Below are 23241 nucleotides of genomic sequence, written 5' to 3'. Positions count from 1 at the left end.
GGTTCAGGAACCCGGTTTTTCTCTGATGCAACTTTCTCGAAAATTATGCAAGACCCTGTAAGATGAAAGTGTTGCGAAAACCCGAAAGAGTAGACCTTAACCCTATTTCGGTTCTTAGTGAATCAGTCATCGGCATTCGGCATTCGCAGCTATTCGCAGTCACTCTGTTAGCAGCGCTAAATTGGATTGTATCGTATTTCTCTTTTATTTTGTCCCATTCAGGTCCACAACTATCCTCGACATGACTACCGACGACACGCTCACGCAATGTGCCATGCTCCAAGAGGAAGAGTGGCAGGTGCTCGAGGTGCGCCGCGGAAGGAACGCCACTTGCCAAAGCACTGACGCGATGCACCCAGTCCATTTATCCAGATTGCCTTTCGAGCAATCTTCCGGACAGGGTCAAGAAGCTTGAAATCCCTGTCGAATTTGGCGATGCGAGGACCGTGTCTGTCGTCGGTGACGGTAGTCTCGTTAGCGCAGAGCTTTTGCAGGACACTCCTATTCATCGACTCGATCCCATCTCGATCTCGATCGCTTCGCTTCCCCCTGTGCTGCTTTATCTCGTTCTACCGCCGACATATCCCTTGTTGGATCCACCTCAAATTGTTTCCCTTCATGTGACATGGCTTCCCCACACTGCACATTTTCAGGATAAGTTACTGGAGATGTGGGAGCCTGGAGATGGCACGCTTTATAATTGGATTGAGTGGATAAGGACCGCGGAATTTTTGAACTATTTCAGCTTTATAGACGGACAGACAATACGGTACGTTTTGTCTTGCCCAAGACTCAGTTACTCCCATTCGACGCGTCAACAGAATATTACATGAAGCCCCTCATCTGCTCGCGCCGTTGCTCACATCGCATGACGCGAACTCCAAGTCATCTCAATTCGCGCAAAATTCTTATACATGCTCCATCTGTTTAACATCACACAAGGGGGCGAAATGTCTAATGCTCGTTTGTGGTCATGTCTTCTGTCGCCCCTGTCTAGAAGACTATTGGAAGCTATTCATCAAAGAGGGGGACGTGGCGCGGGTCGGATGCCCGGATCCTGCCTGTGTCAAACAGGGTCGGGAATCCCACGAAGAGGAAGTCAGGAGGGTTGTCAGCGAGGACGAAGCGAGTCGGTGGAGATGGCTTCGGGAGAAGAGAGTGCTTGACCAAGGTGAGGCATCCGCTGGAAATTTAGCTTTTGCATTATTTTGTCTCCATTCTCATCACCTCGGAACTAGACCCGACCATCGTGCACTGTCCCATGGCCCTCTGCCAAGCAGCCGTACCGAAACCAAATAATGCGGACGAGCAGAGTTCAGGCTGGGAGAGGTTGCGGACGTGTCAGTCGTGCGATTATTCGTTTTGTGCATTCTGTAAACGTACATGGTGTGTGCTGGTCTCGCACCTCTTCCGAAACCTGTGCTGAGGCTCCATTTTCCAAGGCATGGGCCCCTGACGGACTGCCCGATACCCATCGCGGAAAATTTTGTTTTGGAGTACATGTCACTGGCGGATGGCTCACCATCGCGAGCGGTACTGGAGCAGCGGTATGGAAAGGCGAATATCACTCGGCTGGTCGCGAAATACAAGGAAGACCAGGCGAATCGAGAGTGGCTGGAGAGCAGCACGATGGCGTGTCCCGGTTGTCAGATCAAAGTGGAGAAGTCGATAGGCTGCAACCACGTAAGTAAATTCGAATGGAGGGGAGCGCATGCTAATGGTGATCGCGCATGGCGATGGACAGATGACATGCGCGAAATGCAAGCAGCACTTCTGCTACCGCTGTGGTGCGAAGCTGAACGCAAACAATCCGTACGAACATTTCTCGACGCCGGGGCGTCGGTGCTACTCGAAGCTGTTCGACTACCAGAGCGTGGATGATGAGTGGCAGCCGATGGAGGGGTTCGATGCGGCGGGGATATGATGTGGACCAGTATATTGTTGGATGAATGTAGCGCTATGCGGCGGGTACAGTACATACTACAGACATGTTTCGGCCGAGAATTGAGAGCCCGCCCGGATGGGGCGGAGTGCGAATCTGGAGCGGGAGAGACGAGCTGTTAGGAGCAGCACTGGGACGGTGTCATAGAGTGCAAGGCGGAGCCAAACAGGCTCCTATATATCCGCGATATATTCTACTTCTCCCTCTCCCTCTCCCTCTTTCTCTTTCCTTCACGACCACCAATACCACCTTGTCCAATACCCCCTTTCTTCATACCCGACCCATCCTTTTCCTGCACAACCTCTTCGTCCGCGCCTTGTATCATTTCCTAGCCTATGGATATTTACACAACCGCCTTCTCCTATCCTCGCCGGTCGCGTCACGTTCATTCCTCCTCCTCCTCCCTCGACTTCCCCACCCACCCCCAAACAGATCTCTTCCCTTCTCATTTTCAGCAGCACAACAGCGGTCATGTCGACTCTCACGTCGCCCCCTCGCAGGCTGATGCGGACGCAGTTCAAAAGCTCGCCATGATGACCATGGCCACCCAGAACTGCCATGTCTCTTATGCAGTCGCTGATCAGGGCACTGGTTGGAATTTCTGCATTTCCGGTTCTTACCAGCAGGTCCTCTTTGCCCGAGGTATGGTCCTCAAAGATTGCCCAATTCAGGTTTGCTTCATTTTCCTGTCCTCCTCCTATTCGTCCCCTCATTTCCCCCATTTTTCGCTTCACAGAACCGCTCGTCTATCAAAGTGACGCGCTCAGAACTTCTCGATTTTCCCTCGTCTAAGCCGGCGCTCAAACCAGAGGTCCGTCGACGTCTCGATGAAATTGCTTCGCAGACTCTCGCGCACATCGCCGTTGTAAACAGTCCTTTTTCCCTCTCCACTCGGACGCCGCCAGACGGCATCAGCAGTAGCGCAGGGTGGACTGGTCTTGAGACGGAGCGAGTATGTGAATTGGTCATCACCGGTCAGGGGGATTCGGTGGAGATCGCTCGAGTGCGACTTCTCGTGATGCTTGACGAATTGGTACGTCTTGCCTTGCCCCCCTCCTTCTCTCATTTAACGTCTTGTGCAGAATGGTCTCCATGCCGAATCGGTTGACATTGATCAGAAGTTGCAAGCCATCGTCGCTGGACGCAAGCGCCATGTCCTGCAGACCATTCAAGAGGAGACAGCGACAAATATATATTATCCCTCTCCTTTACAGGGTCTTGTTGGGCCTGATATCGCCAACATGAGCGCTGTTCCTTCAAGTCCCGGGAACCCACGACTTAACAAGAATGCTGTCTGGATCACAGGTGAATTTTTCGGTGTTCAGCGCGCGCGGGACACACTGCTTCAGATGGCTCTCAACAAGGTCCGCCCCCTCTTTCCCTCTGCATCTGGTTCATCATTTTGAAACTTAGAATTTGCAGAGCAAGGGAATCATTTCGAGAGACACCGCCATTCTGCCCCGTAAATTAGATTGGATGGTCACGGATCGCACCGAGGACCTCAAAATGATCATGAATGATAATTCCACATTTATTCAATTCCCGTCCATCGGCAGCTCGACAAGCTTGATAACTGTCTTTGGAGATCACAGGGTCCACATCCAGAGAACGATTCGCTCTGTCATGCAGCTCGTTCGTGATGCATTGCATTCGGCTTCAACCTTTTTCGCTAATATCGTGTTCTACAGGCTTGCCAATTTTACGTCGCTTCATTCTGGCTGCTCCCAACGCAGTTCAATGTCTTGTTACCTCCCTCCACGTTGAACGCGACTCAAGTGACCAATATCATCAAGCAGGTCTCAAATGCGACTGGTGCTGAGCTTGTCTTCAAAGGGATGTGCTTCGAGATGCACGGACTCGAGCATGAAGTTCGACACGCCGTCAATATGATCATGGATCTTGACATCGTCAAGGTCCGTGCTAATTTTCTTTTTATTCAATGTCCATGACATCCGATTGTACCCTCAGGCCTTTCATCATGAGATCCGCTTCCAAATCGAGTTGGCCAACGAGCATCGCGAGTTTATCAGTGGGAAGAAGAATGGCAAGATCAACAAGATCATGCAGACGACCAACGTGAAGATCAAGTTTGAGACATTCAATGATCACAATTTCCTCATCGACATCGCTGGGAGTGACGGCTCTGTTATCCAAGGACTCTCCCTTTTACAGGAAGAACTACCCGCGGAGATCTCGTTCCATGTTCCCGAGTCGTATCACAAACGCATCATCGGTGTTGGTGGACGCAGTATTCAACGGATTATGAAGAAGTACGGCGTCTACGTCAAATTCTCGAATGCCGAAGAGTTCGCCGCGCTGGGTGGGTATAACGATAACGAGGACAACGTCGTTGCGCGTACACCGGCCAAAAATGCCATTAATCTGGATAACTTAAAGCAATCCGTTATGGAGCTAGTCAACCCGAAGGTATGCTCACCATTCTTACCTATGGGGCCGTAGCGCTGATGTCAATAGGATAAGGATTATTTGAACGAAACGGTTTCTATTCCGCGAAAATATCACCGCACGCTGTTGGGCGAGAAGAGCATCTTCATCCATGATATTGAAAACAAGACAAATTCGCGAGTCAGGTTCCCTGACAAAGAGAGTGCGTCAGACGTCATCACGGTCTTTGGGCCAGAGAGCCAGATTCAAATTGCTGCCACGATGCTGTTGGTACGTTGCTCTGGGCCGCACTTACCGTTGTGTGCTTACATTCGCTCAGGATCACGTCCCGTTCGAAGCCGACATGGCTGTGCCCCCTCAGGCCGACTTGCCTCGTATCTGTTCTTCCCCTGAATTCGCCGCTTTCGTCGAGCAGATCAAGCACGACTGGCAGGTGGTCATCTCTCCCAATTTCAAGACTTTGGGGTCAGGCGCAGAGATTCCAATGGAGTGTTCGTTCAAGTTCCGTTGCCAGCGCAGTAACAGCGATTTCCTCGTCAGCGCGCGCGAACTGCTCGAGCAGTTTTTGCTCAATCACAACATTCATGTCTATCCGTCGCCCACGGCCCACACCCACAAGCGGGGTGACTCATTTGCCGAGGCGTTCCCCCATTTCGACAGTAAAGTTCTTTCGACCATGCCTCGCACCCGTGGTGAGTACCTTCATGAGTTTTAACGCCCTCCAAGCCGATCTGATCGTGTCCTGAGCAGGTTCTGCCGATTTGTCACGGCCTGAACCCATGATTGACAGGCGACTCAGGCTTGCCAACTCGTCTCCGGATGTGAAGGCCTTGTTCAATAACTCTCCTTCTTACATCTACCATCTAGAAGAGGCTCAAGATAGCCTTGATAGTCAAGCCAACTACGTGCCTGGCCCGTCTGTCAACGACTATTGGAATCCCCAGCCGCCGATTGGTCGTCATGGACGTTTCTTGTCAATGTCGCACGTCGCAGAGGATATGTCACCAAGGTCTGGCTTCCCATCTCATGTGTCTCAAATCGACGACGCGATGAAGCGAGGCTCGGACTCGCTGCTTGAAGCGAAGCTCAAAGACCAAATCTCGAAGCCTCGCTCGCTGACGAATCGCGCGCAGTCGCTCGACCTGACCCTCTCGCTCCAACGCATAAACGAGTCGTCCCGCCTCGGTCCCCCTGATTCTCCCACCAACTCCATCGGCGATACGGGGCCAAGCTCGAGTCCCACGTCGGCCACGGCACCTTCTTTCCCTAGCGTGTACGGCCCGCCATCTGTGCGGCCCGCTGTCGTGGCTGGCCACACCCACACCCTCCGCCGAACCGCACATAGTCTCGACGACGAAGCCGTCGACGAAGTAGCAAGAGTGATATCGAACTTGGGACTCTGATTACCAGGGATCTATTATTCTATGGTATGATAGTGATTAGCTATTCGCACGTATCGAGCGGTCGTTGGCAAGCAGAAGGGCCCGCCTGTAAAAATTCCTTTGTATCCGGAAGGACCGTGGACTTTTGTCTACAAAAGAGTCTCTCATCTCTTACTGCTGTTCGTTTCTCTTTTGTTTGTTTCCCTTCGCAACTGATCTCGTATCTCATCTCGTACACAATATTGAATACATATTACTACATCAGTCTCCTATTTCTATTCCCCCTCACTTCGCACTCCTCTCGCTCACCTGCTCTCCCAAATCTCAGCTGCTCGTGGCTTTCTTCAACATCGTTCTGATCCTCTGCACTTCTATTACATCTCACATGTAACATAGTATATGATGTTCCTACGCTAGTGGGCTGGTCATATCTTTATCTCATTTCTCCGCTATTGTTTTGTCTGGTGGTGAAGAACAGACGTAGACTTCGAGCCTTATTGGCCGTAAGTCGCAAAGTAAGACGATCAAGGACAGAAAAATAACACTATACAGACGACTATTCGGCTTCAATTCACGATCCACGGTACCTCGTACAAAACAAAATTGAAATATTCCTGTTCCAGCAACGTCTGGTATTCCCCCACGAAATCATCAGCGCCGACGCTAGCGCCGCTCGAATTCTTGCTGCCGGACCGCGGAGACAAGTAGGCGAAGTATTCATGTAAGAGGGCAAGCGTCCGCTTAGTCGCTTTGGGTTCGGGCTGAGGATATGAAACGTAGAATTGAATGGCCCCATCAGTCGATTACGCGGAGGGAGTACCATTTGAGCGCTCGAGAATGTGAATGTGCGAACGTACCTTGATGGCCAGCCCGATGTAGTTAGCTGGAAGGCCGTATCTGAGAACGCTCTCGATGTAGAGGCGGACGACTTTAAGGTGGACGAGGATCTGAAAGGATTCAGAGAAATTCGTCCGTGACAATCGCAGGAGCTCGGTCTTTGTGGAGTTGATGAGTTTCTGATGTGGGGATAAAACTGAAAATGGACAAACCCAAAGCTCTTTCTCTGTGGTGTCTGCCGTGACCAGATCCTCCCGCTCTTTCAAGAGCGACTCCTCGGAGAAATGGAACTCTCGCACAAGATATCTTTGAAAGGTAAAATTCAACGTATGATAAAGTGCGGAGCAAATACGGGCTTACTTGTTCTCTCTGCATTTCTGGACAAACTCGTCATGCACTCTCCGGAATATGACCACCGAAAATAGAGTATATTCGTCGTCTGATGAAACAGATCTACGGAGCCTATGTCAGAAAGAGAGTGACGGTTGAAAAAAGAGGACACGTACGATGCAGAGCGAGGTACGACCATTGACGTCAGTCGTTCGTATTTCGCGTTCCATTCTTTGATCAAGTTTCTGTACAATGTTGGATGAACGGTGCACGCTGTTAATAGAGCACCCACTTTGGAACGGCCACTAGCAGTGTCTCCAGGTATTCTGAGTCCTGGATGAAGTCTGCTTGTTTGACGACGTCCACAAGCGACCGCACAGATAGATTTCCTCTAATTCCAGAGATCAGCAAGAGAGGAAAACGCAGGCGTGATGATCTCACGTCTTCTTGCGCTGCATTTGTGTAAGGGAGCCCTTCGCAAGGTTGTAACTGTTCAGCTTTGTCTTCATGACATTATCAATGGAAGTCATCTCCTAAAGGTCCGTCCGAAATACCGTTAGCGTAGACGGCAACGGATACTTATGAGAGCGAAAGACCTTGTTCAATACTTCAACTATCTCCCTAAGCCCCCGTTGCACGCCATAGCGTCCATCATTCCATCTCCATTCCTTGAGTACATAATCATCTACGTTTCGTTCGTCCACTAAGATGTGCTGCGAGAGCTTGGCTGGATCATTGTTTAGCAAGTTACGCAGTGTCTCTACGATCTTCGCGACAGTTGCGGTGAAGAACGCTTCCTGTTTCGGAAGTTCTTCTGAGAGAGCAATTAGGGAGTCCAATGTCCCTGTCTATTACCGAGACGAAAAGTGAGGTGAGCGGTCGCGATACTATGAACTGAATTCGTTACCTTGAAGGATGGAATATATAATTGACCGATGTTGTTATAGGAGAAAGACTTGGACTGCTGTGAGAGCTTTGTGTGGAGTTCCTGCAGCAATCCATCTGAGTCACCATCCTGAGGTGCTGCGATGAGCCAAGTGCTCTGATCCGAAGGCATATTCAGAGAGAGGCTCTGTCCAAGGTTCTGTTCTCCAGAAAAGGCAATCGGTATGACGAGCGTTTCTCAACTTGCCTTGCACTTTAACCTCTCGCGCGACACAACCAGCTTGCAACGATGCTACCCTTGCGTCCGTCGGCCACCATCTTCAGCCGTGCTTTCTCATCAGTTCGGCACAAATCTACCCAGGCTCCGCTCCTCATTACTCCAAAAGAGCTTCAAGCCCTCAAATCGTCTTCCGATGTTTGCATTCTGGACGCCAGTTGGCACATGCCCAATTCACCGAGAAAAGCTCACGACGAGTTCCTGACTAGGCGCATTCCTGGCGCGCACTATTTCAGCCTCGACGAAGTTGCGAGTCTCAATGAGCTTGGGCTGATGCATATGATGCCGAGTGGACAGATCTTTGCCAAAGCCTTGGGTGCGTAGACAACCTGCAGGGCACGACGTTCTTCATGTTGAGCAAGCACGGCAGAGAGGCTCGGTATCAGCCCCTCATCCTACGTCGTCATGTAAGTATATGTCTGCATCGATACATATGCTCACTTACACGGAGTACAAGCTACGACTCCCTCGGAATATTCTCCGCCCCCCGCGCTCTCTTCACTTTCAAGGCCCTTGGACATGACAACTCTAGCGTTCTCGATGGTGGTCTTCCTAGGTGGGAGGCAGATGGACTGAAAATCGAAAGCGGGACGCTAGCCGAGGTGGACAAGGCCTCTTATTCCCCTCCTCCACTTAATCACAGCGTCATCAGAAGTGCGTCCTCATACGCCCTCTTCTTGATAGAGTCCAACCGCATATAAGGCTACGAGCAAATGGTAGCAAACTCCTCTGTCAAAATATCCGACCCCGTTGCCGAACTCGTTCTTGACGCGCGTGCTCGCGGACGGTGAGCCAATTCCTTCTAAAACACGGTGTCAGCCTCTCATCTCGATGCTCATTCTGTAGATATCTGGGTACCGACCCTGAACCAAGAGCTGGCCTTTCCTCTGGCCACATCCCACATTCATTTTCGCTACCCTTCAACCACTTCTTACGCACTCACACGGTCCCCGGTTCTAGTGCTTCTTACACGACCTACCTCTCCCCTCATGAGCTTCGTCAGAAGCTTGTTGACAGTGTTGGAGAAGCGAATGCCCAAGCGATCATTGAAGGCAAGAGGAATGTGATCACAACTTGCGGGAGCGGCATGACAGCAGGCATCATATGGCTTGGGCTCAAATTAATCAATGAATTCTCGAGTGTCTCTCTTTATGATGAGGTCCGTTGTCTATACTCATGGGTTGGGTCAGTAAGGCTGACGTCCATCATCATTTGTTAGTCTTGGACAGGGTATGCGTCCAGGAAGGAGAGTAAGATAGACAAGAGTGATGTGTAACCTGGATACCTCTATAGGACCGCAATCGTTATGCTAAGTGTCTCTGCACTGGAATTACATGCCTTCTCTATCTCTTGGTGACTATGTGATCACAGTGTTGCTGCTGGTTGAGACATCTAATCTTGGTAGGTTATGAACGTACTAACGGTATCTTATGTCCAACAAGGGACGCGCCTTATGACCACTGCGGTCGCTCGGTCGCTTGAGCGCACGGTGTCAGCCTGTACTTGTACGCGCAACATCTAGTTTGATGCCACAGGCTGCTTCTCACTCAAAGCGCATCTGCAGCATTTGAGACGCGGGTTTTCCGGAGGGCGGTGGACGGCCGTGGTAAGGTTCTAACTGTGGTTGAGTATATGTTCAATGCCCCATGTGAATAACATCTACAATTCCATCAGCTAAGATCAATGTGGATATGCACACACATCATCCATGACTTCTATCATGATTCTCGTTAGGTTGCTTTCGTCAGTAGAGGATATAATGTCTCTGCTAGCATACATGCACAGAAATGTTAGTATGTTGAAGGTGACCTCACTTGCAGCATTTGATAGCCCCATCAGTGTCAATACTGTACAAGCTTTGCACATCAAATACAACCAGACTATTTTGATATCTACCAGACCAGCCTCAAATATTCTTTAACAAATACCTTACCATTGCAGTGACTTTATGCTAATTTGTTACCACAACCAACATAGCTTTCATACCCAAGTCACATTCAAGAAATGCATTGTCTAGAAAACTAAGAACCACAACTATAAAGATCGAAAACAGAATATCAGATACAGAATATCAAAATCCAGATCATTTGCTGCTCCAAGTATTCATCAAATGACAAACAACATTAAAAAGCAGCAAAAGAAAAGGATAATGATCCCCGGACAACATAGGCCAATAGTGCAGTGGCAAAGTCATTACACCCTCGAGTTGCAAGCAGAGCTTAAGGGGCAAGGGCTTCAAAAATCAGAAAACCAATTAGGGAGGCGGTGCCTCCACTTTAGAGGTTAATCTAAAGAGAACAGATACTACACTTGATCTAAGCCAAAAGGCCAGAGTGGTAAGGAATAGGAATGCTCCCCGATTGCTTTTATAGCGGCCGAGAACGCACAGGCCAGGAAGAGTATTTCCTGCAGGAAGGGGGAGCGCGCTGGCAGCTTGCACTCCCCAATTAAGTCGTGGGAAGAGAGAGCTACATGTGCGTCATGCTATGGGCACGCACGGTAGCCGCATTGTATTCCTGACTGCGTGGCGATTGTTCGCTAGTTCTGGGGGCATGTGAGGGCGCGTAAGGCTTTGACCGTGCAACGCGAGTATGATAATAGATAGAAAGCACAAGGCGCAGCGGCTGAAATCGATGTCGCCACTTGTATCGCATTGACGTCGTGTAACAACGATAAGATGAGTGGATTAAGGATACAAATAACTGCAGTCAGCATAGGGTTAAGGCTCAGGATTCGCTTGACTGGATGAAAGATATCTCTGTATCATCATCCACCACAAAACTACCTAACGCGTATTCGTCCGAGCCACCGTCACCCTCTGGAGGCGGGGAGCTAGAGACGATCCTTCGGCGCGGCCTCGAGGAACCGCTGGCGGCATAGAAAGTTCCGCGCCTACGCACGGGGTTGGCAAACACAGGCACTTTTCCGCCTCGGGGAGCCTGCGAAAGTAGACTCAGGCGATAGGCCGCGAGCTGGTCGTACGACGGAGATATTTGCGTCTCTGGTGGCTCTTTCAGGAATAGCTGGTCAGACTCGCTTTCGAGCTCTATGTTCTCTGCGTCGGACGATCCTCCGCTGACCTCGCCTCCAGAATGGCCCGCCTCTACATCGATCCAGGGATTGACCTTCCCGGCGACGGCCATGTCCTGAATCTTGACCTTCTTACGCTTCATAGGACGAGGTGGAGTAGGGGACGTTGGTTCACGTGCGTGACGGAGGTGTTTCTGCGAAAGAGGGGGCATGTCGAGTGGGGAAGAGTCGACCGTAACGACACGTTTCCGGCCCTTTCCTGCAGCCCGAATAGCAAAACTCGGCTCTGGGGCCTCCTCCAGCAGTGAAGAAGTAGAACTTGAAAGGAGCGCACGCGCTGGAGTGAAAAGAGGTGGTGGCATTGCACATGCAGAGTTACTCCGCTCCAGAGGACCTGAGAATTTCGGTTCGGCCGGCGAGCTTGAGAGATTGGTGGAATCCAAGGTGACCTCAGCTGTACCATCGTAGACAATCTCGATATCAGAGTTGTCCGCAGGTGTCGACATCTGACGAGGAGAAGACTTGTGATTTGCGTCGAGATCGTCATCCGAGTCGGCAAGAAGCCAAGCGAGATCGCGTTCACTGTCGTCGGGAGTATTGGAAGGATTGCGATTCGACGAAGCAGTCGTGGATTGTTCAGGTGTTGGGAGACCGATAGAAACAACAGCAGATTTTTGAGAGCTTTGCGTGCCAACGATGACAGGCTCGACACTAAATTGCAATGATCTTGCCGGAACGCTAGCAGGAGAAGGCCTATCAAATCGTGTGTCCGGATCTGAGGAAGTGCAGATGTCGATGGTGGAGTACGAAAACGCCTGAGCCAAAGGAAGATCAGGAGAAGACGGTCGGCGCTCGTGCGACAGATACGGAGATGGAGACCGGGACTTGGTCTTACTTCGTGATCTGTCGAAGACAATGCCTTTCTCGATCTCGAAGTCTTCCGAGTCATCAGCGCCCGTAGCATCAAATTGGCTAAGAGTGAGCTTTGAAAGTGCTGACTTCGTAGCTTTACCCTTTTTACGCGCAGACGTCGATGTAACTTCTTTGGTCTTCTTTGGCTTGTCTGCTTTCCCTGCCATGGACTTCGCCCTCTTTGTCTTGCCCTTAGGTCTCGAAGGTCCTTCCACTGCGGTGATGGGGGTCGAGACGCTCCGTTTTGGCCCAAATACGCCTGCCTCAATTTCTTCATCCGTGGAATCATCCTTCCCGGCTGCAGGATCAAAATTGTACTCTTTTTCCGTTGTCTTGCGCTTCTTCCGGCCCTGCTTCGCAATCAAATCCGCCACGCTAACGAATCCAAGACTCGCTCCAGTCGGGATGTTTCTTTGAGCGTCATCGTTCCGCTTCCGCTTCTTCGCTCCTTGTTGTGTCGGCTTGGCTGTTTTCTCTCTCGTATCACGCTCATATTCCTCGATGTCCATCATCATAGGTAGCGCTTCTGGCTTGACGTGTTCGGGCAAGAGACGCTCGACATCGCTGTAGAACTCGAGTTGGTCGCCTTTGACAATGCTCTGCTGGACTTCTGCATAGGACTCTTGCGCTTTATTCCAATTCAGTTCTTCCCGACCTTGAGCAAGCAAAACATGAACAAAGCCGTCCCGTTTGCGACCAGTTCGTCCAACCCGTTGTAACTAGAAACAACATCGATATGGCTTCGAAAGCGAGGCAACAAAGAGTACTGACCATACGAATCGGCGTCTTCTGGGCCTCATAGCAGACAATCATATCAATCTCGCCAATGTCCAAACCCTCTTCTCCAATGGACGTGGATACGAGAACATTGAATTCACCGGCTTTGAATTGTTTGATCACCTATGATGTATAGCAGCGTCAGCAACGCCGCAGTACGAGGGGATGAAAGCAACGTACGCCTAACTGTTCCTTCTGGGCGAAACCTCTGTTTCCCCGCTTGTCGACGCCTTGCCCGATAAACCTCGTCGCTCTGATCAGCGGCGACTCTTGATTGAGAAACTCCACGATCTCGTCAACCGCTTCCCGAAATGACACAAAAACCATGACCTTCGTGTCCTGGGCTTGTTCCTCTTCGTTCACCTCAGCGTCTCCCATCCTCTGTCCGAAGTGTTGTATCACAAGCGTCTTGAGCTTCTCCATCTTCGGATGTACGGCAAATCCCTCGACCTTTTGCCTCTCCAATTCGGACATGAGCACCTGGAAATTAGGATCCTTGGCTAGTTTATTAGGTTTCGACGGTTTCCCCGAACCGGCTTCGGCGTCGCCCGATGCGGCTGTTTGGAGCGAGTTATAACACATCGACGGACTTGCCTCGAGCTGAAGGACATTTTTCATATGAGCAGACGTCGACAACAGTACAGGTATACTTGCCAGATAACCCATCGCCCTGGCCAAGGCTCCTATCGTTTTCAAAGTTGGGAATGCCCAAGTCAGTTGCCGACTATCTCTCCGAGAATTAATTTCCTGCATTGCCATCTGGGCGCGAAAGGGGTGAAACATGACGGGGTCAAGGTTGCCGCCATGGACTAGACCAACACTCGCTACTGAATCAAGAGGAGCCTGAAGACCGACAAATTAGTGTGAGCAGAAAAGGAAGGACGAGTGCCCTAACCTTCATTACTTTCGCCAGAAGATCGCGCAATTTGGCGATGCTCTCATTCATGGGTATAATGTGCTGTTCCACTTTCTACGAACCGTCATGAGTAGCTAGTCGATAATAACTATAAATCACATGCACCTTCTTGTTGACGTACGATCTTATGTCTAAGCTTTCTTCGTCTCTTAGTTCGATTCGACTTATATGCAGCGCGTCAATAATGGATTGCACAGCGTCTGGTGTGCTTCCAGGTGTTGCAGTCAGTGCTAGCACCCGGAAATGCGGATTCTTTGCCATGAGAATGCGGACCACTGTGGCATAAGCATAGTCGCCCGTGCCTTTATGAGCCTCGTCTATATATCACAAATGGTGGGAGATTGGATGAGTGCCCCATGTTCCGGCAAAGGAAACATACCGATGACAAGGAGAACTATGTCTCGTATGTCGCAATTTTCGGTCTTCAGGTCGTTAAATAGCGTTTGAGGAGTCATATAAAACACTCGTTTAGTCTCCCACTATCATAGCATTGAAGCGTCAACGTTCGAAGCTCGCAGGAGATGAGAAAACCCTACTGCTCGCGCTCTCATCGCTCTCGGGTTGTTACCGGTTAGCTCGACAGCATCCCGACCAGGAATACCACAGGTTCGATGGCAGGCTTCAACTTGTTGGGCAACGAGAGGCTTCGTAGGCGCTACGAACACGATCTTGCCTTCAGGAAACCAGCGATAATCTACTCAGGGCCGATGCTGTCACTTCCCAGCTGAATAAGAGCAGTGTGATTCTCACAATTGAGCATGACTACACCAGCAATGAAGGTTTTGCCCAAACCGGTCGGCAGTGCAACAAGCGTATTGTCGAAGAGACAGTGTTTCGCGATGTTGAACTGATAATCACGCCTAGGTTGGTTCAGAGGGAACAACCAGTGTTTCGTGGCGAGCAGATCCGGCTGCTGCTTCATCGGTGGGGTCTGACGAGAGGCGGAGAAACTGTTGAATGTTTCCCACACAAAAGGAGAGCTCGACCACTCACAAGGCTTTTGAACAAGTCTGAAGTTAGAGATTGCTAGACGAGGTCGAAGATGGCCACTCACCCGACTATTGATTGTAAAGGTGCTGGAAATTGCTCAAACTCAACTTCCTCCTCATGTTCGTCTACATCATCTCCAGCTTTCCCCTTCCCCTTGTCTGACTTTCGTTTCCTTGGCCCCGACTTCGCATAAGCAGTGTGATCCCATACCTTTGTCTTCTTGGGATGCAGTCCCGTGGACTTGGAACGTTGAAATGGGCGCTTGGACGACCCCTCGCATTTGCTTGGTGTTGACGTGTCCGCGATTCCGCCAAAGAGGGTAGTCTGTATGCCACCCTTCGAAGGCTGTCGACAGACACCGTTCGAGTGTGGTTTGGTCGCGGGTCGCGGGTGGTATGCGTGTTCGATTAGCACGTCGAGCTTCTGGAGCTCCTGCTCGTCGACATCAAAAGCCATGTCATAGTCCGAGTCATCTGCAACCACAGGGGCAGGTGGGCCACGGGCTCGTGCGCGCGCAGCTGGTGGGGCGGGGGTGGATGACGATGCGAGCTGAGAGGCTTCTATAACATCAAGCTGGTTCAAAATTTCCTGGTCAATATCATCCTCAAAGTACCCGTCTGATGACATGACGCGTAATGTGACGTGAGGAGCGAGGGGACGAGTCGAAGAGTCGAAGCGCAGGAGTTGAACGCGTCGCATACGCGTCACGTGGCGCGTTCTTCCCGGTCACGCCTTTGTTCGGTGTAACGTGTAACTGTCCCCACTGCTTTGTATTCCCCAGGTCCTCAGCCAGCCCGCCGCCGAGCGTCGATTGTCCAGCCAACCTCAACAATGTCCGAACAGTCCGTCGCACGATGGAATGCGATTTCGATGACCAGGCCAGACACAGACCCGGAGTACCATCCTAGTCTAAAGGTACTCTTTGCGCGCTCTCCCCGTCCTTCGTTCCCAAGCACTCCGTACTACCTTGCCGCCTTCCTTTCCTCTCCAGCGCCCGCACGAGGATGACGACGACGCCCAAATGGACGGAGAAGACAGCGACGACGATATCTCCCTCGTCTCTCGTTCTCCATCTCCCCACCCTAAAGACGCTATGGACGTGGACAAGTACGACGAATATGTCCCCGGTTCCATGCGAGAAGTCATCACCGTCGAGACCAAGATCAAAGATTCCAACAAAGGGTTTGCGATGCTTGCAAAGCTCGGATGGACCGAAGGCCAGCCCTTAGGGCTCTCTGGAGATGGTGCGTTTCTTCTACATGTCCTGATGGTCAAAAACCGAGCTCTATGTTACACAGGACGCGTTGAACCCGTTCCCTTCTACGTCAAGAGGGATCTTACTGGCCTCGGAAAGACAAACCAGGATGTGCGCATGATCGAAGAGACCGTTTCTCAACGCCGGGAACTCGACTCGGAGCGTCAGCAGAAAGAAACGGAAGAGCAGCGTCTAGCTCGCGAAGTTTGTCTCAAAAATAAGCTCTATCTCTCCTTCCCGAGCTCATCCTCTTCCAGAACTCCGTCGCCCGTCGTGTCGCAGTCCAGTCCGAGATCAGCGAGACCCTCCGCCCTTTCTACTGCAACGTCTGCGACAAGCAGTTCCAAAATGTCGCCCAGTACGACGAGCACACCAACTCCTATGCCCACCACCATAAAGTGCGCTTCCGTGACATGCAGATGGCTCAGCGGCAGAAGCAAAACACAGAGGAGGAGCTCAATAGGAGAAAGGAGAAGGAACGGAAGCGCGAGGAGAAAGAGCTGCGCAAGATAGCCGCCGCCGCCGGCATAAAAATAGCAAAACCCGCTGGGCCCACGTCGAGCATGCCCGCTCTCGCCTCCACGTCGAACGCCAACGCCAACCCGGAAGACACAACCGCCCAGGTTCTTGGGCCGAAGAAGGGCTGGGCCTCTGTCTCTGCTGGCGCCTCCGCAGTCGCAGCCGCGCGGCCAGCCACGGGTCTCCGAACAGCTCATGATGCCAATTGGGCAGAATCCAGTGCAAGGCCCCCAGCCCCGTCGTCATCAACAAGTGGATGGGCGGCTACAGCCACGTATGCACCTTCACAGCCCTTGCCTTCCCCACCTTCGATTCCGCCCCAAACATCTGTTTCCGCACAACAGCCACACGGCCATCACCCTGCACCGTCCTTCCGAGCAGGGGGTTGGTCGTCTCTTGAGACCACTACTTCCACCCCCCCTCCCCCTCCCTCTCCCCTCCCCCCTCAACCGCTAGCCGTTCCCTTACCAGCACCGTCTACTGGAGGATGGGCGCCTACGAGCTCGCAGCCCCTCTTTACACCGTCCGAACTGAGTGTCCCCCCTCCTACCCATCAGCAAGGCTGGGACGTTGGTCAACCTCCGCGCGCGATAGCTGCGCCTTCGCCGCAATCTACACCTCGGGAAGTGTCACCATCTTCAATCATTGTACCTGCGCCCGCCCCCACACCTCAGGCCTCCGCATCCAAGAAAGGCCGCAAAGACGCTGAGCGTGAGAAGGGCCGTTCCGGGTGGCAGGCGTTCCAGAAAGGAGGGCGACGCAAGTGATGCCGCCATGCACATGTACCAATGGAACGGATACTGCTCGCTTTTGAAGTTGCTTTGCTCTGATGGGGGGGTTCCCTACGTAATTACTCTATGTTTCACAATGCGAGAGGACTCTCGTGTTCGAGTAAAATACCAACTAGCTACAATCCCGATATCTTTATGTCTCGGTATACGATGAATAGAAAAAGACGATGCGGAGAGACAGAGATGAGACAATAAAAACACAAGATGAGACAATTGTCAAGGCAGAAAATGCGAAACAAAGCCATAAACAAAACAAAGCCACGAACCGAACGATCACTCTGAATCGCTCCCCGAACTGTCATCCGAACTTGAGTCCGAAGAATGCTCGCTATCGTTCGCTACAGCTGCAGCGGGAGCAGACTGACCATTCGCCTGCTGTTCGAATAATCGCATCCTCTCCTCAAGCTGTCGAATCTTCTCCGCCTCAACATCCTCATCCATACTCTTGCGCTTGAGACCGCCGGTGCCTGTGCCCTTGCCTGCACGATTGCGCTTCACGGGTGGCTGACGGAGTGGTCGCAACACGAAGTTATAGAGTTTCGTGAGGACATTTGGTGGAAGAAGGTCAATTTCAAGCTCGATCTCTTCCTGACTCTGTGGTCCATAATCGATCAGTACCGCGATTAAGAACCGCGCGTAAGGAAAAACTCACGTCTCGGATCTCAGGAACACCCTCGTGAATAATCGCAATGACCCTTTCCAACTTCGAACCATCTAGGTGTGAGATAGCCTCACTGAGATCCTTCTTCTGCTCGAAGGTCAACACATCGTCATCTGCGACAGGTGTCGGCTTCTTCCCCTTCTTCTTAGCAGGCTGCGATTTTGGCTCCTTCTTGACGACTTTTGAACTAGACGCGACAGGACCCGCAGGGTGCTTTTCCCGCTTCTTCTCTTTCTTCTCTTTCTTCACGGTGACAGACTTGTTGCTCTTTAAAGCTGCAACGGTCGCACGCATGGTCTCGATCTGTGACTCCATGGTAGCGATTGCCCCTAGATTGAGATTATGAGCCAAGTTCACGTTGAGGCCGTGCAGTACTCACTGTTGGTGTCGTCTTCCTCCTCCTCCTCTTCATCATCTTCCTCGTCCGAACCATCGGCCCGAAGCGGGGGCAAGCTCCTCCATTTTTCATCAAACAACCTTTGGAGGGTCATCCCAGCCTCTGACACGGGCGACTGCATACCGTTGTACTTGAAGCAGTTGTTGATCATGAGTTTGAAATCGTCGCGAAACTTCTCGGCCGTGAGATACTCATTATTGTCGAGCTTCCGTCGCATCGTCGACAAGTCCATGGGCTTCTTGATGATATTGAAGTAGTCGGGGATGTGGAGGGCAACGGGATCTTCGAACAAGATTGTTCAGACAAACCTTACCAAAAGCCTTTATCAAAGCGACTCACCGACAGGCTGAGCAAACGGCGCAACAATGGCCTGATTCTGCTTCCGGTAGAGTTGATCCAAGAGTTTACCACAAAACCTGAACTGCTCGTTGGAGTTCTTCTTCGAGCCCCGGACTCGGCGCTGCTTCTTCGGAACATCAGCATATGGCAAGTCCTTTGGCGGCGGCGGGTGTATCTCTCGCTTCGGTCGCCCAAGGCCTTCATTATCATTCCGGCGGATGACAGGCACCGATGTTGATGGGCGGCGGGGAGCTTTCTTGGGAATGGGGGCTGGTGGCGGCGGAGGAGGAGGGGTAGGTAGCTTCTTGACTACTGGGGGCTTTGGCTGGAAGACGTCATCGGCTGATCAGCGACGGTGGAGGAGATGAACGTACAGGCTCTGGCGTAGGCATTGCCCTCATCATCTTGTCAAACACCTCTTCCAGCCGTTTACCCTGAAGGGATATGATATGATCAATCCCATTGAAAGTCTCGCAGTTCCTGATGATGAGGCGGAAGTCGGTCTCAAACTCATCCGCGTTGTGGTAGCGATGGTTCGCGATGTTAGGGTCTGGTTTGACGGGATTCGACGACGCAAGCTTGTGCTCCATGGTTGAGAGATCCATGGGCTGCTTGATGATTTGCGGATAGTGGGGGATCTTCAACGCGTCGGGATCAACAGGCAACCTGAATGCCGCGGCGTCCTTCTGCTTTTTGAGCGTGCGGATGATGGAGAGGCAATACTTGAACTGCGCGTTTGAAAGCGTGGAGGCGCGAGGTTTAGAATCGATGACCATAGGAGATGTCGAAGCTGAGGAAGGAGCGGCAGCAGTCTTCAGAAGAGAACCCAAACAGATGCCATATTAGCACGCCTGTAAGGGCGTACAAAAAGAGATAGGCTTACATGAGCGGATGCCTGATTGGCATCAGAAAACTTCCTGGCCCTCTTCGCTGGCGGCTCCTGCTCGTGGCGATCGGGGACGGCATCGATGACGGTACTGGACGAAGCATCGGGAAGAGAGGTGGGGGTCGGGGTCGGCGACTGAGTCATGGGAAGGTCGGTTGATTCTGGTGCATGGCCATTGACTGGCGGATGCTGAACGTCGTCGGTCATGTCGACGTCGCCGTTGACGTGTGGCGTGAGTTCTGAAGCTACCTCCTCTGCCATGGGGACATCCTCCAACACATCTCCGGCTGGCGGTGGTGACAGCGTTGGCTTGATAGGGGCTGTGGGGGCGAGATCCGGACGATAAACAACGCGAACTGGATGTGCCACACGGCAGGAAACGCACCTGTGTCTATTGGGATACTGAGGGGCGGACGAGAGGACAGGTCGTCGTGCTTGACATAGTGGAGGACGGGCTCGTCGGGGAAACGGTCTGGGGAGTCGAGTTCTGTCTCAATGATTATTTTTGCCGAGTCGTGTGTGTTGACGGGAGTGTCCGGGGACTCGACGGCGGGGGAGTCAGCGGCAGAGAGGTCATGGGCAACAGTCGCGGTCGCGTCTTGCATGTTGAGGGGACGCGTGACAGTCACGAGGTGACAGAGAGAGGTGAGGGGAGGCAAGGGAAGATTTTGGGAGACAGGGGACCCGAAGCTGGCTAGTGCCTTTATAGCTGCTGAAAAATAAGGTTCGATCTCCCGCGCAGGGGCCACCCTTACTTGTCCGCCGCCTTCGTCCCCCGTCCTTGGCCCCCGTGTTTTCGTGGCTATACAGTCTGCATGTAGTGTACATCGAGGCCGTAGCTACGACCCGCCCTCTTCCTCGCCCTCCTCCTCGACGTTCGCAAACACCGGCTTGGGTTGGTTGGCACGCCAGGCTGTGGGAAAAAACGGCGGAGTATACACGTCAGCATCAAAGCGACAACAACAACAAATAATTTTCAGAGGGGCTCGGCAAGTCGCCTCCCCATCAACAACGGACAGCCTATGCGCTAGTGCTCACCTGAAGTCCATTGCGGATCCTGCTCGGCCCGCTCTGCATACTTGAGAAGCGCCTCGCGAGGCTGGACAGGGGTTAAAAAACGAGGGTCGCATCAGTATCAGTCAGTGCGAAGGAAAGAGACAGACGGTGGCGCCATGAGAAATTCGAATAAAGTTTAGCGTCCGCTACACGGCAGAAGGAGCCGGTTGTCACAGACTAAGCTGCTCCGTCGCGCGACGCGACACAAAGCACGGTCCAAGAACCGCCACATTTTCACCCACCCCTCACATACGAAGCCTTCAGCCTCGTCCATCTTCGTCAACGCGGTGGCTCACCGGAAGCCACAGCCCGCGATGGGCGGTCACAAATCAAGATTAGAATCAGCTGATCAACTGGTGGCAGTGGTTGATGTTCGAGGATAGCGCCGAAGCGACGAGAGCACAACACAGGCAAGAACCAAACATAGTAAACACGCACATCTTCGTCCCGAGTCGTGTCCCGAACCAAGTTCTGTACGACGTGCTGCGTAGCACTGGCACCCACCCGTCCTCCGCGACCTGGGCCAGTGACAGGCATATCAGGTCTTCGGCTCTTCCGAGGATCTTGTCTATCTTTCTCCCTCTTCCGTTTGCCCGTTCTGCCATCCTCACCATCACGGAACATGGGAAGGGCATGGGGTGTGATGATCGTTGGTGCGGCCAAAGCATCCGACACATCCTCGATCGTAAGTTTCTTTGCAGGCCCTTTGTTCAGAAGTAATTTCGCTCCATTCAAAGACGATTGGGCCGAATACAAGACATGGATTTGTCCGTTGGTGAGGCCGGCAACGATCTGAATCCACATCAATCAGCATGCATATTATGATACACAGAACAAGACGCACTTGATTGATCTTGGGGTGCCACTGCACCACGACGGGTGTCGCATCTACCTCCACTTCTTGTGCCACCTCCAAGTCTTCTCTGTTCAGGAAGAGTAATCTGCCTTTGCCACCTTTAGACGACGCTCCAGCCCCTGTCACGATGAACTTGTTGTCTGGGCTGAACACTGCGTTGGTCGTTGGATACAAAGTGAGGATGCCTGAGCGTGTAGCAACGGGCTGTTTGAAAGAACGAAGGTCCCAGACTGCGCCGCGGGTCTCAGAACGGAACGGAACGGAACCCATAGTGTATTGCCACGTACGCTTCACCGTGTCGTCACCTCCCCGAGTAAGCAACGTGTGCCCATCTACTGAGAATATCATCGAACCCGTTTCTGTTCCCTTTGTATGCGCATTTTGGATGGTCATGTCCGGCCGAACAAAATTGGAGTTGGTTTTCCACATATGTAACGCGCCGTCCAGGCATGCTGAACAAAAGAAATGAGAACTGAAAGGTAGAATGACAATGACAACGTACCCCCTCCTATGTACTTGCCGTCAGGTGAATAAGTGCACGCAGTGACCTTTGTACGTGCACCTCGTTCTTTCGACTTCACAACAATAACAGTCTTCTGCTTGCGCCTGTTCTCGACGTCCCATATTCTTTTGACCGATAGGTGAGCTCATCCATGGAAGGCAAGAAAATGCGGGACGTGCCGTATTGTCGAGTCCGCGGAACTCGTAATGAACAGCTGTGAGTCTTTCGGATGCCAGGCACAAGAGGTCAACTCGCCGACGTGACCCCTAACCCGAGAGATCTAATTAAAGAACGGCGGACGGCTATAGAAAGAGATGAACTCACGCAGTGTTCTTCATATCACGGATATAGGGGTCGCCTTTGATGTAAGTTGCCCTGCCAGTCAGGTCAGCCTATCCCCGCATGGATGGAAACTCGATAGACATACTTTTCCTCGCCGTCGCGTTCGTAGAGCTTCGCTTGGGTAGTTCCCGATATGACAAGGAAGTGCTGGCCATCGAGGGAGTATTTCAAGTCATGGATCTAGGAACATGGGATCAGTGAGGAGAGGTCGAGGAATAAAGACAGAGGAACAAAACGAACATAGTAGCTGCCATTCGGTTCCCAAGTCTTGAAGGGTTTACAGCGCATGTCCATGCCTCCAAAATCCCATAACTTACAGTCATAATCATGCGAGCCCGAAAGCACGCGCGCACCGGATGGGTCGAGCGCCAACGCCGACACCACCTTGGTGTGGTCCTTCAAAATCATCTCGTGCGTGGTCGGAAATTGAGGAGGTTCGCCATTGGCAAGGTCTGCGCCATCAGGATCGAATTCGGGTTCCTCGTCCTCTTGCTCGTTATTGGGAGGATGTGGACCAGATTCGTCTTGGTCCTCAGACGGCGATCGCGAAACTTTTCCTGTCGATGCTTGAGGAGAGACTTGCGAAGGAGCAGCCTCATTCTCCTTTGCCTTTACTGCAATCGCAGGCGCAGGTGCCTTTGGGAAGGCAGATGAAAATTGTGAATCGGAGAAATGACCAAAAAATACCTCTTGTCGTTGATGCTTATTGAACCTGCTAGCATCGAGCTGCCTCTTCTGAGTCTTTTTCCCGAAGCCAGCGATACCCATCGCAGCAAAGACATCGTCGTCCATGAAGAAGATATTGTAGGCAGTAAAGTTGCAGGTTTATCGTCGTCTCGTTGTGAACGCGTACCAGGGAGCTTACGTTTCTGCAGGCACGAGACTGTGATGTCATGTCCGGGGGAGCCCTCGAACACCGCAACGCGCAATTCCGAGGTGGCTGTCGTTGTGGT

At 52.0% G+C, this 23241-nt stretch overlaps 7 protein-coding genes across 7 annotated transcripts; 4 read left to right on the top strand and 3 right to left on the bottom strand.

Moving 5' to 3' along the window:
• The first annotated feature begins 265 nt into the window (after positions 1 to 265).
• On the top strand, positions 266 to 2002 carry HETIRDRAFT_378542 (uncharacterized protein). Its single transcript, XM_009543097.1, has 6 exons — positions 266 to 307; positions 360 to 769; positions 822 to 1171; positions 1239 to 1386; positions 1443 to 1683; positions 1745 to 2002. The coding sequence occupies exons 1-6, from the start codon at positions 275 to 277 to the stop codon at positions 1922 to 1924; spliced, it is 1362 nt and encodes a 453-aa protein (XP_009541392.1). The 5' UTR covers positions 266 to 274; the 3' UTR covers positions 1925 to 2002.
• A 275-nt stretch (positions 2003 to 2277) lies between these two features.
• HETIRDRAFT_469598 (uncharacterized protein) lies at positions 2278 to 6181 on the top strand (the record flags this gene model as incomplete). The annotated part of the gene is made up of 9 exons (XM_009543096.1): positions 2278 to 2613; positions 2679 to 2975; positions 3025 to 3306; positions 3365 to 3574; positions 3631 to 3855; positions 3911 to 4369; positions 4418 to 4618; positions 4668 to 5040; positions 5096 to 6181. The coding sequence occupies 9 exons, from the start codon at positions 2278 to 2280 to the stop codon at positions 5749 to 5751; spliced, it is 3039 nt and encodes a 1012-aa protein (XP_009541391.1). The 3' UTR covers positions 5752 to 6181.
• Positions 6182 to 6189: 8 nt separating this feature from the next.
• On the bottom strand, positions 6190 to 7974 carry HETIRDRAFT_145515 (vacuolar H+-ATPase V1 sector, subunit C). Its single transcript, XM_009543095.1, has 9 exons — positions 7805 to 7974; positions 7494 to 7745; positions 7339 to 7430; positions 7190 to 7288; positions 7074 to 7142; positions 6928 to 7020; positions 6780 to 6873; positions 6588 to 6725; positions 6190 to 6491 (listed from the first exon to the last, which is right to left on the bottom strand). Exons 1-9 carry the CDS (start codon positions 7952 to 7954, stop codon positions 6297 to 6299), a joined length of 1182 nt encoding a protein of 393 aa, XP_009541390.1. The 5' UTR covers positions 7955 to 7974; the 3' UTR covers positions 6190 to 6296.
• Positions 7975 to 8071: 97 nt separating this feature from the next.
• HETIRDRAFT_457054 (uncharacterized protein) lies at positions 8072 to 9370 on the top strand (the record flags this gene model as incomplete). Its single annotated transcript, XM_009543094.1, has 6 exons — positions 8072 to 8375; positions 8430 to 8466; positions 8517 to 8713; positions 8762 to 8846; positions 8906 to 9218; positions 9279 to 9370. The coding sequence occupies 6 exons, from the start codon at positions 8072 to 8074 to the stop codon at positions 9333 to 9335; spliced, it is 993 nt and encodes a 330-aa protein (XP_009541389.1). The 3' UTR covers positions 9336 to 9370.
• A 1290-nt stretch (positions 9371 to 10660) lies between these two features.
• HETIRDRAFT_153979 (uncharacterized protein) lies at positions 10661 to 15311 on the bottom strand (the record flags this gene model as incomplete). The annotated part of the gene is made up of 10 exons (XM_009543093.1): positions 10661 to 12720; positions 12773 to 12901; positions 12959 to 13378; positions 13433 to 13621; positions 13674 to 13748; positions 13800 to 14011; positions 14074 to 14173; positions 14231 to 14388; positions 14445 to 14644; positions 14749 to 15311. 10 exons carry the CDS (start codon positions 15309 to 15311, stop codon positions 10786 to 10788), a joined length of 3981 nt encoding a protein of 1326 aa, XP_009541388.1. The 3' UTR covers positions 10661 to 10785.
• Positions 15312 to 15439: 128 nt separating this feature from the next.
• Positions 15440 to 17638, top strand: HETIRDRAFT_431824 (uncharacterized protein). The gene is made up of 4 exons (XM_009543092.1): positions 15440 to 15599; positions 15676 to 15928; positions 15983 to 16143; positions 16197 to 17638. Exons 1-4 carry the CDS (start codon positions 15516 to 15518, stop codon positions 17223 to 17225), a joined length of 1527 nt encoding a protein of 508 aa, XP_009541387.1. The 5' UTR covers positions 15440 to 15515; the 3' UTR covers positions 17226 to 17638.
• On the bottom strand, positions 16415 to 23084 carry HETIRDRAFT_457051 (uncharacterized protein). The gene is made up of 18 exons (XM_009543091.1): positions 22976 to 23084; positions 22529 to 22924; positions 22374 to 22468; positions 22271 to 22321; positions 22126 to 22212; positions 21947 to 22071; positions 21732 to 21896; positions 21433 to 21674; positions 21027 to 21380; positions 20571 to 20631; positions 20376 to 20445; positions 19918 to 20312; positions 19530 to 19852; positions 19021 to 19458; positions 18647 to 18971; positions 18290 to 18589; positions 17902 to 18239; positions 16415 to 17843 (listed from the first exon to the last, which is right to left on the bottom strand). Exons 1-18 carry the CDS (start codon positions 23078 to 23080, stop codon positions 17523 to 17525), a joined length of 4191 nt encoding a protein of 1396 aa, XP_009541386.1. The 5' UTR covers positions 23081 to 23084; the 3' UTR covers positions 16415 to 17522.
• Positions 23085 to 23241: the final 157 nt, after the last annotated feature.

Source organism: Heterobasidion irregulare, assembly GCF_000320585.1.
Source record: "Heterobasidion irregulare TC 32-1 unplaced genomic scaffold scaffold_01, whole genome shotgun sequence".
NCBI lineage: Eukaryota > Fungi > Basidiomycota > Agaricomycetes > Russulales > Bondarzewiaceae > Heterobasidion > Heterobasidion irregulare.
The sequence above is the reverse complement of the archived record's forward strand: the minus strand, read 5'-3'. Positions and strand labels throughout refer to the sequence as shown.

Coding starts and splice junctions, on each gene's coding strand:
- HETIRDRAFT_431824 (XM_009543092.1), top strand. CDS start 15,516: ATGTCCGAACAGTCCGTCGCACGATGGAATGCGATTTCGATGACCAGG. Junction 15,600..15,675: donor AGTACCATCCTAGTCTAAAG/GTACTCTTTGCG, acceptor TTTCCTCTCCAG/CGCCCGCACGAGGATGACGA. Junction 15,929..15,982: donor CTTAGGGCTCTCTGGAGATG/GTGCGTTTCTTC, acceptor TATGTTACACAG/GACGCGTTGAACCCGTTCCC.
- HETIRDRAFT_457051 (XM_009543091.1), bottom strand. CDS start 23,080: ATGGACGACGATGTCTTTGCTGCGATGGGTATCGCTGGCTTCGGGAAA. Junction 21,897..21,946: donor CGGCAAGTACATAGGAGGGG/GTACGTTGTCAT, acceptor TCTTTTGTTCAG/CATGCCTGGACGGCGCGTTA. Junction 20,632..21,026: donor ACACGACTCGGGACGAAGAT/GTGCGTGTTTAC, acceptor ACCCCTGTCCAG/CCTCGCGAGGCGCTTCTCAA.
- HETIRDRAFT_145515 (XM_009543095.1), bottom strand. CDS start 7,954: ATGCCTTCGGATCAGAGCACTTGGCTCATCGCAGCACCTCAGGATGGT. Junction 6,874..6,927: donor CAGAAATGCAGAGAGAACAA/GTAAGCCCGTAT, acceptor TACCTTTCAAAG/ATATCTTGTGCGAGAGTTCC. Junction 6,726..6,779: donor CCACAGAGAAAGAGCTTTGG/GTTTGTCCATTT, acceptor AACTCCACAAAG/ACCGAGCTCCTGCGATTGTC.
- HETIRDRAFT_378542 (XM_009543097.1), top strand. CDS start 275: ATGCTCCAAGAGGAAGAGTGGCAGGTGCTCGAG. Junction 1,172..1,238: donor GAAGAGAGTGCTTGACCAAG/GTGAGGCATCCG, acceptor CCTCGGAACTAG/ACCCGACCATCGTGCACTGT. Junction 1,684..1,744: donor AGTCGATAGGCTGCAACCAC/GTAAGTAAATTC, acceptor GGCGATGGACAG/ATGACATGCGCGAAATGCAA.